Source organism: Strix uralensis, chromosome 11 (assembly GCF_047716275.1).
Source record: "Strix uralensis isolate ZFMK-TIS-50842 chromosome 11, bStrUra1, whole genome shotgun sequence".
Classification (NCBI taxonomy): Eukaryota; Metazoa; Chordata; class Aves; order Strigiformes; family Strigidae; genus Strix; species Strix uralensis.
Window position 1 is genome coordinate 25,393,265 of NC_133982.1, and position 17,692 is coordinate 25,410,956.

Sequence of the window (17,692 nt, forward strand, 5' to 3'; positions counted from 1 at the left end):
CTCTTAACTGTTTGTCAAAGGCAAAATTAGCAAATCTTGAAACAGTCTACAAGCAGATTTCCCCCTCCCCCCTGTATCTTCTGCATACTTTGTTTAAGGATCACTTCACTCCTTATAAGGGCATCTCATTTCAGTATGAGTTTTATATCAACAATTCTGAATTAAAGACTATTTTATTGTAAGAATAAGAATGAAGAAATTGAGCTGAGAGGAAACTTTATTTTTATGCCTTAACATTTTGAATCATTATTAACTTTGTTGTTAAACTGTGTGATGCATTTGTAGGAAATACTTAACACTTCTGGGCCCTCCTTTAGTTTGTAACGGGGTGCCTTGTAACATCCTACTCTTTTCAGTGCTCAAATTGGTTAATCAGACAAGTAAAAGAAATTTCAGTTGTGATATGATGCAAAACCATTTATCTAGAAAAATGCATTTGAGGTTATTGCTTATTTTATATATAGTCTGTAATCGTAGATGAACTCTGGATTTTCTGCTAATCCCAGTACACTGCAAATTAGAAGGGATTTAGTACTTTACTGAGAGCCATGTGAGTTAGCCTCATCTTTCACAAATCATCAAACCGAAAGAACCAGCTTGGATGATACAACATAATCAAAAAAATTACATTTGTTTATGAATGAGTGTGTTCAGACTTTAGGAAGAATGGTGAGGAGAGCCCTGAGCAATGCCCTCTGCACGTATTCCGGTGGGCTGCGGTAGCCCTTGAAGGCAACAGTGCTAGAGTGGTTCCTGCCGTGATCCAGAGCGCAAGTGTGCTTGTTTGACAACCTCTGGCACCCGTGGGTGTGAGTGGGCTTCATTGTTGGGAGCAGTTTGAGGGGAGGAGGAAAGTTGGCTTGGGAGCAGTGGGGCTGAAGAAGAAACTTTAACTAGGTGACACTTCAAGGTTGTTTTGGTATAAAAGTTAATCTAGTCAGCAGTTTCTGTTTTAGCATCATCTGACAATTGCAACTTCAACGCAGTTTGAATGTAGACAAAACATAACTGTTGTCCTGTCATCTGACAGCCGTGCTTTACCCCCTTCATCACTGGAAGACTGCACCACGTAATGACCGAGTGTGAAGAAATCAAATCACTTGTTTCTGAAGGCTGCTGGTTACATAGTGGTCTAAAAACACTGTCTAATTTTGCAGATATTAAAAGCAAAGTGTCTTTAGCTATGTGTAACACAGAATGGCTGCTGCTGTATGAGGAAGGCTGTATGCGACAGCCAGGAGTGAAGCCACAGTGAAGGCGTTCTTACTGCCTGCTAGCATTGTGTTTTCTGTGGGTATCACTCCAAGTCTGGGGATTTTCAGACTGAAACAAGGCTAAGCATAGTATCAACCATGAAGAAACTATGTTCTCATAAATCACCAACATTTATTTCAGTTTCACAGAAGAAATCCAAATAATGTGAGGCCAAACAATATATAATGCTCTTGTTAAGTGTTTAGAATGTTCTTGTATTTACTGCATGAAAAGGGAACAAAAAGGGTAGGGTTCAACTACACTGTTGGTTTGTAGTCTTTAAAATGTCATGATTTTTTATGTTCTGTGCATTAATCTAATCTGTTATCTCTTTTGTATGGGTTCAGGGTTTTTTTGACAATTATTCCATGTTTTTATGAATGTGTAATATAAATCTGGATTTCTAAGTATGTGCTAAAACTTAATGTCACACTACAAACTCGTAGTTTTTATCAATTATGTTTATACCATGTAATAGAAGAGATGTTACATTGCAAACTAAACAAGGAATTAGGTTTTTGTTTAGAATATAAGTATGAATTGATTCTTTCAAATGTTTTAAACTGAAATGGTTATGTGTTTTTAGAGGCTCACAGCCAAACTTGTTCTGCCTTTCTGAATTATGCTATAGTATATTCTCTGAATACTGATTTTTAAAAGTCAACATTTTTTTTGAACTCTTAAGACCTTCACTGAAAGCCTGGTAAATTCCTATAAATGCCAAAAGCAGTATGTGTGGTTAATAGTTTGTTAGCCTGGTATATTAACAGCTGAGTTGTTATATAGAGTTTAATTTTACTTTTCTCTGTGTATTCTGCAGTCTAGTCTGCTTCGTTCAGATATGGGGCTTGGAAGTCCAGGTCAGCTGTCATCCTCGGGAAAACCTGGAACACCCTACTACCCGTTTTCTGCCACAAATCAACGCCGAAGACCACTTCATGACTCACCAGCTCTTGGTGAGTAATATAGACAGTTTTTAAACTTCTGTTCATGATGCGTTTCTGCAGACTTTATTATTTTCTTTGACAATTCATTTTATATACTAGAGATTGCTCTGTACTGAAATTCAAATTACAGAAAACTGCTATATAAGAGAGAAACTGGAATTATTAACATTTTTTTTTTGAGATGCTAGTTTGGATTCAACACTGGTCAGTATTGCTTATAAAACAAACAAGAAACTCCAATAAAACCCTTAATTGCAAAAGCAATAATGACAGATGGATAGGAGCTGATGACCAGCTGAGTGCCCTTAACCCATGCCATCATTAACTCCTGGAAATGCCTGACCTTGAGGTCATTACCATTATTTAGTAGAGGAAAGACACAAAGGGGAAACAATTATCCTTTTATATGCTAAAAGTAACTTTATTCAGGGCAATATATAGTTCATTGTAATTGGTTCAACATGCCTTTAAAGTTCTTAGCAATTGGAGACTAGTAGTTTATCCTAAAATCAAACTACCTTGCAAAATATGCAGACAGGAACTTGCTTAAAAATTGTTATAATCCTGTGACAGTATTAGTATTTTATTCTGGAGATACTTAGAGATAAATGGAATTTTCATACTCGGTCATAGTCAGTGGTAATAATTCAGAGCTCTAAAGACTTTTGGTTGAATTGGGGAATCAAGAATGAGCCAGATGTTCTATCATTTCTGCTATAAGACTATTGCCAATAATTGGGTGTGCAAGTTTTTTAAAAAATCTTTTTGGTATAAAAAGAGAGACTGCAACCTGATGTCCTAGTTTAAAAGCTACCATATTTCAATGTTAGCATGTTATGTCATTAGGATTACTCTAGTTATAATTTTGGTTTTTTAATGCCACTCATTCTGTACAGCACTTCTATTCCATAATAAAATCTTGGGTTTTTGGAACCATACAATTTAAACCATACTCTACCCAAAATATAAGACTTCACCAAATGCAAATTGTTTCTTGAAGTAACTTTAGTATTAACTAGAACTGCAAACTCCTTGGGCATTAAAATAGTCCTGAATATGCTTGAAATTGATTTTAAAATCTTTAATTATAAAAATATTATTTTGGAACTTTACCTATATGTGTGTGCGTATATATGTATTATTTTAAAATACCATTCTTGCGCAACTCTTTAACCTGTTGTCAAGACAACTGCCTTTCAGCCTGGGGTTGTCTTTCTTTACAAATACTTTTATAAGTATTAGTGTTCCTTAGAACATGAGAATCAAATGCAGCAGTTCTTCAGATCTTTTTCGGAAGAGGAACAGTTTGAGGAAAGTTCAGTTAAATTGTTTACTGCTTGGAAGGTTGCTTGAACTTTAATAGAAAAGATTGGGGGGTTTATTGTTGTTGTCATTATTATTAAGTTTTAGCCCCCATTGAATTGGTTTTAGTGAGAAACTACTCTAATAGTAACCTGCTGTAGTTTTGAGTAACAGAGGGGCTGTTAGAGCATGACTTTGGGTAACGGACAGAGTGTGATACTGATGTAGGCAGAAAGGTTGTGGTATGAAGCAGTCATAGAGGGACAGTCCTAAATGAGATTGTCCCATTTCTATTATGTACTTGAATATACGATTAAGTTAGTTTCTTGTGCAAACTGTATAGACTTTGATAAGATCCAGATATTATTAAATTAAAGGAAATGAAGCTAAGTGTGGTGTTTTCAAAGTAGTACTCCTTTTTTTTTTTTTTTTTTTCCTCTTTGAAAGAGAAGCTCAGGGAGTATAAACCAGTTCAAACTGGTAACAGTGTGATATTCCTCCTTCTGTCATAGCTGAATCTGGGGGACCGTAACCTGGGACATGGCAGGCGGTGGTTACAAATTTATGGAAATGTTTTTCCAGAAATGCCAGGAAAATGAAGTGCACTTTTATCTCGAGTCTTGTTTCCAATAGCTTGAGAAAGTATGTCTGAAATATCTTTATTTTTTTAACGGACTAGTTAAATGTTACAAAACTGCTGCCTGAGAATTTAAAGCCAAGTTGAGTTATGGCCATTTTATCCCTGTGAAGAAGTTGCCTGACCAGGGTTTTAACAAACTCTTTTTAAATTTGCTACTAAAGTTCATTGAAACCAACCAGTGTTCCCTTTCAGGTGACACACTGAGTACAGTGTAAATATCTCTTCCAGAAGGCCTTTTATTTTCTTTCCAAACGTGCCCTATGGGGAACAATCAGAGTAAAGATGTCCAGCAGATATTCTCACCTTATCTCACCTTTATCTTGTCATATGGTATAATAAAATTGTGATTAAATGTTTTGAATGAAAATAGAAAAATAGGAATTTTGTATTTTAATTGAAGACTCAATCGATCAACTGTAGAATTGGTTATCTTGCCAGATACTTGTCTTCAGAACATCAGTTAACTTTTAATTTGCGTGTATACTGTTCAGATTAATTTTATTAGCCGCTGACTAAACTGGTTCAGGTTCTTGATTTAGGTAATGAAATTGCTGGGTACTTTTGTGATGTTACAATAATTATTGGTAGAAGGAAGCAAGTATCATACTTCCAACTTGACTGTTGCATGCAAATTCGAGTTATAGTGCCTTTATTACTTAAGAAAAGTAATTAGGTCATTTGATTTTCTGTTTATTTACATCCCTGGTATAGTCTAAAAGCTCTAGAAATGTAGATCATGTTAGTATTTTTAGAGTATAAATCATACTTGAACATGTCAAATTCCTTTTTGCTAGTTCTATCTTTACTCTGAAGTGCAGAAAGGGAAAGCACTTCTCTAGCTAATCAGCTCCATTTTCCTCCTTTATATATCTCAAAATCTTACTTTGTTTCTTAGCAAGTGTATAAGGGCATCAGTGTACCCTTTAGCATTAGTGTTCTTAGGGAGAACTACCTTCCTTATGGAAAGAATTGCAAGTATTTAGCAAAGCTTTATTTTGGAGAAGAACATCAGTACATTACATTCTTGTATTGATGTGAAAGACATTTCATTGGCATAGAATAAAAAAATGCATGAAATTGCAAAATAAGCAATCCATCATGGAAAGAAAAAACTGTATAGCGTAGCTATTTATTCTTTTTCATCTGTAATGCAGATACTTGATGAAATGTTGTTTTTCTGTGTACAGATCCTCTACAGACAAAGAAAGTAAGAAAGGTGCCCCCTGGCTTGCCTTCTTCTGTAAGTACTACGTTTTTTACTTATAGTAAACAAGTCAGGCTCAAATTGCATTCTCTTTGCTTGACATACATACAAATGACTTAACTTTAGCATTAGGAAGGCTATCCACTGGACAGGAACAGCGAGGCTAGGTAATTGGGAGTGGTTCTGGAGGACTAAATACACATTTGATGTGGAATTTTTAGATTTCATAGCAGTGATTTGTAGCTTGCTCATATGCTCCTACCCACTTGTCCCTGTCATTTGAATTCCTCTCTTGGGAAGAGAGCTGGGCCAGGAGCTGTCAAAGAAGATCTCCTGTACAGGTCTTTTGATGTTTAATTAGTCATTATGTTGCTGAACAGGAGGACAGACAGAGATTAATAGCTGAGAATCTTAGAAATTTACATTTGTAATAATCCCAGTGGAGCTGAAGACATTAAGATTCGGAGGACATGTACAGCTCAGCTTGCCTCAGTAGGACTGAGGTTATTAATATGCATAAATCACCGAGTCAGATGTTCATTGTGAAGCCCTGGTGGATTTTAAAGCCTTCATTAAGCCTTTCCTAACTTTAGCCTAGCATCAGGAAAGCTTTCAAGCAACTAGTTTGTTGATCCCTCTTTGCTTGAAAATTTATCCTTCGAGAATAAAGGGCTTTGATGAAAAAGGTTGGAAGGGTTTTGGTGGAAAAATCATTAATGGCTGTGATAATCTAATGCTGTAGGGGTGTTTTGTGGTATTAAATATGCTTTATTCTTAAAAGGAAGAAAATTGTTTATAAATGAATCTGCATTTAAAAATCCACGTGAAGTGAAAAATCCCCGGTGAAGCGGAGGACAGAATTATTTTTTTCCCCTGCTCAGAACAAACAGGCGGGGAGGGGGAAGCTCCGCTGCCTTGCGGGGTACATCTCTTTGTTGTGTAAATGGATGTTGGGCTTTTATTTGGCAGTACTTAACACATGGGCGCAGGTGCACTTGGATGAGTCATAACTCAAAGCCGGATAGGCTGAATAGAACATACTGCACGGGCAACAGTAATATAGTGGGAACAAAATGGGTCTGATCTTTTTATTTGGTATTGAGTCTGAAGTGCGGATGGTGTCTTCTAGTCCTTGCATCTCCCCTGTTCTCTCCTCCCTCTCTTTCCCTTCTCCCTCACCCTGCTCACGGTGATACATACAGAAACCGGGATCTGAAATCCTATTTTAACCGTACTTGCAGATGGAGCCGAGATAGTGTAGATAGCCTGGGGCAGCTGTGCTCTGAACCTGCAGCCTACCTGGAAGCCAGGATTGCAGCTGCAGGCACTCTTAAAAGCTTTTGCTTGCATAAGCACTTGGGCCCCACTAGAGGCTGAATAGCTGCTTGATAAACAAAATGAACACAATGCCTCAAATCATTATTCCCGAGGCCAGGAATATTCTTCTTCTTCCTCCCCCCGCCCCCCCGCCTTTTATCCCCCCCCCCCCCCCCTTCAGCAGCAGCTAAAAATAGTTTGGCAATTTACATTTTAACAGTTGTGTGTTATGTAGGGTGGCTTTACAGTCTAGCAGATGATTTCTGCTAGATTAACAAAAATATATTTAAAATGTCAGAGGAGCTAAAACACATAGCAGTGCAATTTTCATGTAATTTATTACCGTAATTCTAGGCGAGTAATAAAGCTTACATTACATGTTTAATATTTAGTAGCATCAGCCAGGTAAAGAGATCATTTTAGCAAATGAAAAATTTCTCTCATTTCTCTTGCCAGGCTTTAATTGTAAGAAGCAGTATTTTTCAAATGGAGTGGAGACAACAAAATGCTGATAAATTTTATTTGTATTAACATTGTACCAATCTGCACAATGAAGTGTGGTTATTGTGACTAATCAATGATTGCGGTGCTGCAGTTTTTAAGTACTCTTTCTCTCTTTCAGTGCTTTCAGTGATGAATAGAGCCTTGATATAAAATGACATATTTTTAAAAAAAAGTTATATGAGATATTATGTGTTTCGAAGATGAAGTAAAATTAAATTTCAATGAGCATCATAGGAAATCGAAATTGAATAGATAATTATGTAAGTTGTCTCTATTTTAAATATACCTTGGTAAAAAGTCAGACTACATTGTGGGAAAGATAAAAATTGATATAGCTAATAGGTAGTGCAGAGAAGTTTAATTATAATATGGAAAGTCACAAGAAAGATGAAACTTAATGTTACTGTACAAATCTGTATTTTTTCAGTTTAGAAAAGATTTTTTTCAGCAATATTTTTAAGTTAGTATAGGGCTACCATGTCACAGATACTCAGCAGTAATTTGATTTCCTAGATATCTAATAATCTTTTAAAAAAGAATGATTTTTTTTTTTAAAAAAAAACCCCTTAAACTTCCTCTAGTTTGTTTCTTTTTCTCTTGGATTTGTATGGTATTTTCTGAAATTACTTGCTTTGAGGTTTATTTTTCTTCATGTATTCTTATCAGGGCCTAAAGTAAAAATAGTTACAGAGGAAAGTGCTAATGAATTGCTTAGTTCCTTTCTGGAATGCAGCTTAATCTGAACTTGTCCTTTTACTGTAAAAATTAAATGCACCAGGCAAATGCATTTTTAAGTTTTCCTGTCGTAAGTTGCTAAGTGGTGAGTCATTGCCCAAAACATTTTGAATGTTGACATGCAAGCATTTATGTTAAACTACAACTACTAAATTTAAAGCCTTGTTGGGAGGATAAAAACTAAAAGATCAGTGGTTTATTTTTTCCTCACTGTTAGTTCAAGCCAGGCATGAGTGAACAGAAAGATTATGATGTGCCGTTTATATTATAGCGGGGGGAAAAATACTACATTATCCTCGGAGATTCAAAATTGTTGTATTTCTGTGAATTTTTCTGATTGTAGGAGTTACCTTAACTAAGCCAAGAAACTAATAACATCATGTGACTTGAAACCAGTTGTAACTAATCGTGGGACTGAGTTATGAAGAGCAGAGTGTCAGGGTTTTCAAAGAGCTGATCAGTCTGCAGAGGGAGAAGAAAGAAAAGTAAGGCTCACTTTTGGAAACGCACAGGGAGATTGCCAGCTAATTATGGATGGGCTATGAGCAGAAACATACTATTTATATGTGTTGTCAAAAAATATTTCAAAATAATATTTATGATTAGTACCATCATCAGTAGCTATCATGAGGTCATAATTCTAAGAAAAATAGTGTGTATATCTATCATCATTCTTTTGCCATTCAATTAGTTTCATATCAGATAAATAACCTTAAATACATGTCTGTTGATTTTTGTTACAGAGCAGCTGTGACACACAGGCACAAATATCTGATTATTTTCTCTATAGTGCCATTTCTAATAACTATTTTGAGTATTTTAGACTTTCCACAGTACCTGAGACTATTAATTAATATTAAACTTTAGATTGCCACTTGTTTAATAAGAGATTGTCAAATGAATATTTTCTTATACGAGAGATCTTCTGAATTCAAACTCATTACATTTTTCAATACAATTAAGACAATTTGTAGCTTGATTATAGGAGTTCCTCATGTATCACCCTCTATGGTATGTGTATAGTCCATGGGTGCTAATTTATTGCAAGAATTCATTATGAAGTAAAGCTAGAGAAAACTTGGTTTGCATGCATAGAACTTTTAAGGCACTTTTCTTTTTGGTATCATGATAGTCTTTTAAGACTGAGCTTGAGAAATACATTTCAAGAGATGGTTCATAAAGGTACTAATGGTACCAGAAGAAAAATAGTAGCTCTTACTCCCTTTCTGTGCTCCTCCTTCCTCCAACCATCCTGAAGGGTAAAAGGAGATTATTTGAAATGGTGGAGTGGAAAGTATCCAGTCCTCTGAATGTTTATCTGAAACCAGTTTTTGACACTTTAATGTTTAGATTGTTTTAGAAATAATAAAACATTCACCTCACTGAGTGGACTTTCTTTAGAGAATTATCCTCAATATTAGCAAGTTCAATGTGTATTGAAGTAAAGCAACATCCTTGGAATATTTTATGAAGTCTGTGGCTCTGAATAAAAATGTTGGAGCATCCTGGGTAGATACTTTGTGTGATGTTTAACTGAGGTGATGTTGTGTTTAACTGACTTTCTAGAGGGACTTTCTTTTTTGTAAGATTTTTTTCCCACTGGCCAGAAATGGTGTCAAAATGTAAAAAGCGGCATTTAGTTTGTTCAGAGCTGTTGTGAATTGCATTGTGCGCTCAGGTGGTACAATCAACTGTCACTTGTCTTCAGTATTTAAGACTCTCAAAGACAGCAGTAATCTCTGATTCTGTGCTGTGTTTTAGAAGGCAATTTTAAATAACAAAACCGAGCAAATAAATCCTTATGGATAATGCAACAGAGAACTTTTGACTTCTTCCTCATGACACAGTCTTCCATCTTCCCTTCTGCTTTATGCTCGTTCTTTAGTCACCTGATTCAAGGGATAAAGTTTTCAGGGACTTGCTCTGTACTCCTTTTTAAGAACCCTGTTTATCTGTGAACTTAAACAAAAAGCAAATATATAAAACATCCAACCCCTGAATTATGTTACAGACCAAGGAAAAGTGTTTCTTATGTATATTAAGAAAAATACCTGTTTTTCTAGATAGATTATTGTAGTATTTTTTCAACATGGCCTTTATTTGAAATCTCTCTGAAAACAGCAGTAACCTCAGATTTTAACATCCTACCTGCTCTTTGCTGTAAGAGAACATTTAGCTGTCATTAAACAACTAAGCAGTCCATTGCAAAGTCCTGCTGTGAGAGTTCAGATCAAGTTCCCACTGAATTAGGGAAAAGGTACTTAAGTAACCCTCTCTTAATAGCATTTTTAAAAATCGCAATCAGATCTTTTTTCCAAACTAACTGTCCTGTCATCTGGCTGTGGTGAACTATTGTGAGGTCACTTAATTGAGAGGTTTTATCTATGAAAATTCTGCATATGCATATATGAGGGATAGATAATGATGTCACATTATTTCTCTGTGTTTGGATTTACTGAAGATACTTTATTTTTGAAGTTTTCACTATGTATCAAAATTAGCATATTAGATGCTCTTAAATTAGAGTGTAGATCTGCATAAAAGAACCTTAAATCTGTGCATAGTTCTGAAACTGTTATCTGAAAAATAACATGACTGAATTGCAGCTTGTGTAATTTAGGGAGAAGTTATATGGAATTGCTGCAACTTCTGCTTTACCTCAAAGATTAATGTGTCCATTGCCATAAATTAGTGTGGTGTTTTACAACAATAGATAAGGATAAAAGCTTTTTTGAAGACTACTTCTTAATATCTTTTGCTTGATAATACTTGTGGTTTTGGTGGGAAGGCTTTTATCATCCCTGAAGTCAGCTGAGAAAATAGTGAGCAACGTTGTGTTCCTCGACTGTTACACGCTGTTGAACCGAGATGTTCCCTTTCAGCTGCTTGCTCTGTCCAAATGTTGGGCAAGACAAAAATGATTGCTTTTTCAAAACAGTGGTGCTGAAATTAAAGCACTGCGTAATCTTCCAATGAAATTTCAGATGAAGATATGTCATTACACACTTGAAGCAAAGAAATTGAATTAAATTACTCTTGGTTTAGTGCTACAGAGTTTTTTTGTGATATCAAGACTTATAAAGAAAGCAAGTTGTACAGTCTGGGAGATTTAGTGATGGGATTTCATACCATTTGCACTGATAGCTAGGATTAGTTGTTAGTGTTTTTTCTTTCTATAGGGAAGTAGTAGGCGTATTCATAACTGTGGATGACAGCATTGCTCGTTTGGCTTCTGATACTTGGTTTCATTTGCAAAGCAGTTGTTCCCAGCAGCAAGTTGGAGTTCAGAAGAAGGGGAGAGATGCAAGGAAATATATGCTGAGGCACAATTAGCTCTCTGCGTTTTGACATGCAATCTTCTAAAGCTTCTCTGGCACTGAATTATTTAATAAATTCAAAAGGTGTGTGTGTATTGGTGTATCAGGCTGCGCTCACGTTTTGGCTATGGAGCCACCTACAGGGAGATCACACAAGTGCAGGTGTAGCTGCATAGTTTAGGTGAGGGGAGAAAGTGAAAAATACACTGTACTTCAGTAATGAAATAAAAGTTAAATGATACTAAGGTTGGACCAGTAGAGGGACCCCTTAATCACTTTTTAATTTTTCAAATTTTCTTGGTTGTATTGAGTTGATGTGAAAAGATTTGTAATTCAGGTAACCTTCTGCAAGTTTCAGTAACACAACCTTGCTAATTCATTCCAGGTTTTAAAATTGTTTTAAGGTGTATACACATTTTTAGATTGGATAGGTTTTTAGCGCATTTCGAGATGATGATTATCTGACTTCTGATGGGACAACTTATTGCTTCAGGATAATAAACAGTTTTATTTACTTTTTAGTGTAGATATGCATAAAGACCTTCATATAGAGGCTTTCAAAGCTTAAGTGCTTAATATTTTCAGCAAAATAATAAAACTTTCTTCATTTAAGCAATATCCTATCAAAGTTGTATTTGAAAGATTTTGAAACAAGTTTTAAAACTTCCTCAAATTGTTTTGTGTTTGATTCTGAAGAATGTGATATACAACACTTTTTCCCTCATTCTTTCCATTCTAGTAAAATATTTATGTAAAAACTTAAATATCTGAAATTCAATGTTATTTGAAAAACTACTGAAAGAGAAACTTCCTAGCTGTAGTTTCCAATTTAAAAAAAAAAAAAAATTTTTTTTTACCCATATCTGTCATAGGTAATGGGTGTTTTTGCAAACAAAACCCCCCCAACAACCATCCTCCAGACCCTGCAAAAAACTTGTAATATTGCTAGGTAAAAGTAATGGATAGCAATTAATATCAATTTCGTTAGTATTTATTGTCTGTTCTTTATTCCTTCAAACTGTTCCCTTTTCCCTGGTAATAGTGACATCGATGATAAATGTGAAGTTAAAGACAAACCTTTTGAACAGGAAAACCACTAAACTATTTTAGCTCTTGCATAGATCGGTGAAGTAATTTGCTTAAAACATCTTCCTTTGGATATTGTGGGGGTTTTGCCTATCAAATTTAGTCCACTGGGTTATTTTAAGTTGTCTTCCATACAGTTAGGCTGCAGTCTCTGCTGAACAGCATACATAGTGGTTGGTTAACAACAGAAGGCTGTACTTCCAGGATTTTAAAATCAATTAACATTTACTTAACTGATGAATTAAATAGAGGACAGTATAAGAAGTGACATGTTTTCCCCCTAAAACAGCCAGGTTTGTTTCTTAAGCTTTGGAATCTTGTCTGTAACAGCTGCATTATTCATGATGTTCAAGGCATCCTTTATCGACAATCCTACCTCTGGCCTTGCTATAGTTAATCATAAATGTCTGGGTTTAAAATAGGTTATATTGGGAGCCCTAGATGCCTAGATTTTTTTTTTTTTTCCTGAATTGTTGCAAGAAAAGCATCTTGAAGTTACTATGTATGTTTGAATTAGCAACAGGTTGTTCAGTATTGGACTTACTTTCTATGAATTTGTCTATTATCCTCTATTCTTCATACCTTGCCTTTATTTCAATGGGGCATCAGTTGGGGTCTGTCTCTCCTGTTCAGGTTCCAGTCTTCTTAGAACTGGCAAGAACTTAATCACTCGTGAAACTTCTGTTCCTCTGTCGAATGTGGTTGAAATTGATAATAAGTTCCAACCTTGAACAGAGGGGGGAGGAGACACCTCTAGGGCAGTTGCCTTCACCTTATTTGCAAACATAGCAGGTTAACCTAGCCCCAAAGAAATTAAATGGAAATTAGTAAGAACAGTAGAATTGGTATCCCCATCAAAAGCATGTTTGGGCTCTTACCATGTTACCATTTGTTCAGCAGAATTGGAGCCAACTTTCCATGAGGAAACCCATGTTACTTGGGTTTACACATCACAGTCGCTTTTGTTGGTGAAAAAGGAACTTTTAATTTCTAGTTGCACATAATTAATTGTAAAAGTTTTTGCTGCTTGTTGTGTTTGAATAGACCCATTTAAAATAATAAAACTATGATAAAAAGCAATAACCTTCTTAAAGTATTTCAGTCTTGTGGAATACATTTGACCAGAGGATGGCTCTCGTCCATTGAGAGAGTTATATAATTATCTTTCATATTGTATAATTTTCAGTGATCTAGAGAAATTATGTTTGTTTGTTTTATAAATTCAAATGATGGGTTCCATATGCTCATTGTGTATTTGCTTTGTGACTGACAAGTTGGACAAAAACATATTTCACATAGAAGTTTGTTTTTAGGGAGAACACGTAGGTCATTCACAAATTTTCTTTGTGTTAAAATGATCTTTGAAAATATTCTCCTACAGGTAGCTCGGTTTATTATTAGGTCAGTATTTTGCTCTGCATCAGCTTTCATAATCTCTTTACATACTTTAGAAACAGGCAGTTTATTGTTTTTGACACACAGCACAGGGTCATGAGTGGAAACAATTCGGGCTACAAAGTGCATGTCAGTTCAGTGCTCCTCTGCTGACGGCATGTCTGTCTGAAATCAAGTTTAAAAAATTGGTCCTGTCTCCAGCTGACTTGTTTTGTCAGGCTGAGTCATAAGATTAACCCTTGACTTGTCACCAAGGAAAAATGGAGTAAACAACTGTACCCAGTACAGTATCACTGATCCAGCTATGATTCATTTCACTGTAACATGATTCTCTTAAGAAAACAAATTTCAGAGCAGCTGTTACTCGGCTTAAATGGGGATTATAAAAATTGCAACCACAAAACAAAAACTTACTTTGGACTTCAGGAGCTTTTGGAATAGTTATCTGGTAGTAGTTCCTGCAAATACAGAGTTATTGGTAACAACACAATTTTTTGAGCAGTCTTTTGAATTCTTCCATTTTAGGTTTATTTTTCATCTATTCTGGTGAAAGTAAACTTCTGTGGGTTAAAGTTTGATATGCTTGGTGGAATTATGGTTTGATCCTCTAAGGTGAATCACTGTAGCAAATATCCTGTGAGAAACAATGTTTTCGTACAGCAAATGTAAAGCAGATACAGTGATAAATTTCAAGTATTGTACAGTAAGATTTTATTCCCACTGATGTAACTGAGGGTAGGACAACTAATTCCCTTTTCAGTAAAATGAAATTGTTATCCTTTTGATTTGTGGGGAAGTAACTCCGGAGCAAATTCATTTATTGACTCATTATGGAGGTACCAGTCTTTAAACTAGTTTGTCTACAGACAGCATTTGCAGTGGCGTTACTCAGTTTTATTGATCATATCGTTGCTGTTGTCTTACCCATGTGATGGAGGACAACGTCAATGATTTCCTTGTACTGATAAATGTTAATTGTGTTAGTAAATATTACCAGTTAATATTACCTGTATATTTTTCATTACAATTGCTCTGTACAAGTATAGGGCAGTTGTAATGCAGAGAAGCCTCCCTCCCAATGCCATATAGCAGAGATATTTTTTTCTGCTGTATGTTTTAACATTTTTCCAATTGCTTGTAATACAGGTGGATAATGCTTATTATTTGAGAGGGGGCTTGATCATACTCTTCATCTCAAATACTATTTTGAAAATTGAGCATGTGTGCATGGAGGCACAGTAGCAATTTCAGATATGTTGATGATGGTCTTTACATCAAAGAACTGACTCCAGTTATCCTGGAAGTACTTTAAATGATTTAAAAGTTTGTGTTCTTGAATGATTTAAAAAAAAAGGGTTCTCTTACTTCTTCGACTCTTGCAAGCTGAAAGCTCCTTTTCCAGTGTTTAGGTTTTTTCCTAAGTTATACATTAGTCTGAATTACTGATTTGAATCCAGTACACTATGAGAAGTAGCACATGCAAAGATCTGAAGATCTTTTAGCATATCTCATCTGTAGAGTCTTGAACATTAGTGAGAAGCTTTAAGGAGTGGCATTGTTAGCTGCAAATCAAAGCTTCTTACAGACTCTCTGGGGACTGAAATGGGTCTTTGTGGTCCCTAGGGGAAGGAGGAAGCTGCAAGTCACTCTGCGGGCCTGGCAATTTAATAGTCTGAAGTATAGTGATGTTCTTTTTTGCAGCTGCTGCTGCTGCTACGCCTTTTGTATTGGAGAGGAGTTCAGTTCAGATATCATTAGCTTTACTGCATAGTTAAGTAGTTCTGGATGTGTAGTTTGACTTGCAGTAAAAATGCAAGTGTTCTTCAGCTCATGTTAACTTCAGGATGTATTTGCCAACATACTCCAAGCACAGTAGTCTCCTAATTGATTGGAAGAGTTCTCCGAAAAAGCATTTGAAGATGTTTTTTGTCAGTATGTGTATAGTCTGTGTATTTACAGACACTACAGTAGTTCTGTGCTGAGATAATGGACGTTATTCGGAGAAGACGCACTAAGATTTTCATCTGACCATAGTGTTCTATTTGTAGTTAATTTGTCACCCTTGGGCATCTTTTTAGCTCAGAAGATTTCACTGACACACAAGGTGCTGCTTGGCAGAATGAACCAAATTACTGCAACTTGGTTTCTTTCCCTGTAAGATGCTGAATTGAACTTTGCCCATTTTTTTCCTTATCCTGAAGTATTTTCCTGCTTTTGTCAGGAGGGAGGCAGGGAGAATTCACAGCATTGGCAGTTGACACAGTTAGAGGTGGAGAAATGTGGTTTTGCTTTAACCTTTTTTTTGGTCCTGGATTGAAATCCTTATCTGACTTACCAGGAGCTCAGTTAATAACCAACTGCATTCATATGTAGAAAATAAAAAAAATATACCCCTCATTAAGAGTTGATGTTAGTTAATGCCACTGTTGAGTGAAGAGGGCAAAAAGACTTACCATGCATCGATAATGTGCAAATATTAAGGGATTTTTCTGCTGGAAGCTGCAGTGTGTTTGCTGTATTGTATAATTCACATTTTTGTGATGTGCCCAAGTTGTTGGGGATCCCCTCTTTTCTTCCCTTTCTTATATGGGCACGGAAGTGCTTTTTCCATACAAAAATGTATTATACAGCATAATACATTTATATACAATAAATGAGCCTGGGCTTATGTTTCCAAAGAACCATCATACTTTTTTATCTTAAAGATGGATTTTGCATGATTCTGTAAAAAGAAAATATTTACATTATTGTTTTAATTTGGCTTTTTTTTAAGCCAAGCGTCTTGTGTAGGTGTTGTCTTCGTGTTAGGGTCCTATCAGTGTTAGGGTCCTATTACACAGGCTTCCCTCTTCAGAAGGCGGCCTGTGGCCTGGGCAGGGCACAGGGACAGGTTGGGGCCCAGGAGGCCCTGCTGGGGTGTCCCTGCCTGCCCCTGCCTGCCGGGGTGTCCCTGCGTGTCCCTGCCTGCCTGCCCCTGCCTGCCGGGGTGCTCTGGCTTCCCCAGGGCCTCTGTCCCGGCAGCTCCCCACGGCTTTGGGAAGCGTCTGCCGAAGTTGGAAGAACTTTAGGCAGAGCCAGATGGCCGCGTGGCTGGAGCCGCATCAAGCAGCGTCTCCACTGCCACAAGTGCTCTAATTTAATTAAAACAAAAAGCAGGCGCTGAACTCGCTCGGGACGTCTCCATTCGCCGGCGCCTCGCACCTCGCGCTTTCTCCGCTGCGCGCGCCGGTCTCCGGGCGCCGGCAGCCCCGCGCGTGTCCCCCCTCCCCTCCCTCCGTCCCTCCCTCCCTTTGCTGCTCGGCAGGGCCCCGGGCGCGGGCCGCGGCGGGCTGGGGGGGCCCCGCGCCCGGCCCTACCCCCGCGCCCGGCCGGAGATGGTTCAGTCCTGCTTTGCATAAGTCGCCGTTGAGGCTCCATGTGCGCGGGCGGCGCGGCGCGGCGGGTGGATGCGGGGGAGAGGCGGTGCGCGTCAGCCCGGCCCGCCGCCAGCCTCGCCATGTACTGCGCCTACCCCGTCCCCGGGGTGGGCAGCAACTCCCTCATGTACTACTACAACGGGAAGACGGTAAGGGCGGCCGCCTTTGTTCGGGAGCCGCGGAGCACCGCTCTGCCGGGCCGGTACCGGCGCGCAGCTGGAGGGCAGCCCGGTCCCGGGGCGGGGGGGGTCGAGTGCCCGGGAAGGAAACTGCAGCGGGGCTTGGGGCTGCGCTGTGCGGCGAGGGACGAAGCTCTCCTCGGTTCCGTGCGGAAGCACCGAGCCCGGCGGGCGGCGGGGGCAGCTCCGGGATGGGGCCGCGGCCGCGCCGCTGCCGCCCTGCCCGCTCCGCGCTGCCGCCCGGGCCGGGGTCCTGCGCGCCCGCCGCGTGTCGCAGGGGGTTGGCTCGGCCCGGCTCGGGATCTCACCTCTCCCCTCCCAAAGGGCGGCGGAGCGGCGGGAGTGCGCTCCCGGGCCCCAGCCCCGGGCCCCAGCCCCGGCAGCGCGCCGTGCCGC

At 38.2% G+C, this 17,692-nt stretch overlaps 1 protein-coding gene across 11 annotated transcripts in view; it reads left to right on the forward strand.

Moving 5' to 3' along the window:
* TCF12 (transcription factor 12) overlaps window positions 1–17,692 on the forward strand; it is a 173,996-nt gene that overhangs the window by 115,777 nt on the left and 40,527 nt on the right. For 8 of the 11 annotated variants that reach the window (XM_074879940.1, XM_074879943.1, XM_074879942.1 and 5 more), the window contains 2 exons: window positions 2,075–2,210; window positions 5,331–5,383. In XM_074879940.1, the coding sequence (XP_074736041.1) occupies window positions 2,075–2,210; window positions 5,331–5,383 (189 nt within the window). Of the gene's footprint in view, window positions 1–2,074; window positions 2,211–5,330; window positions 5,384–17,042; window positions 17,267–17,692 lie in introns of those variants that run through there. The other 3 variants (XM_074879950.1, XM_074879948.1, XM_074879949.1) reach the window with 3 other exon arrangements.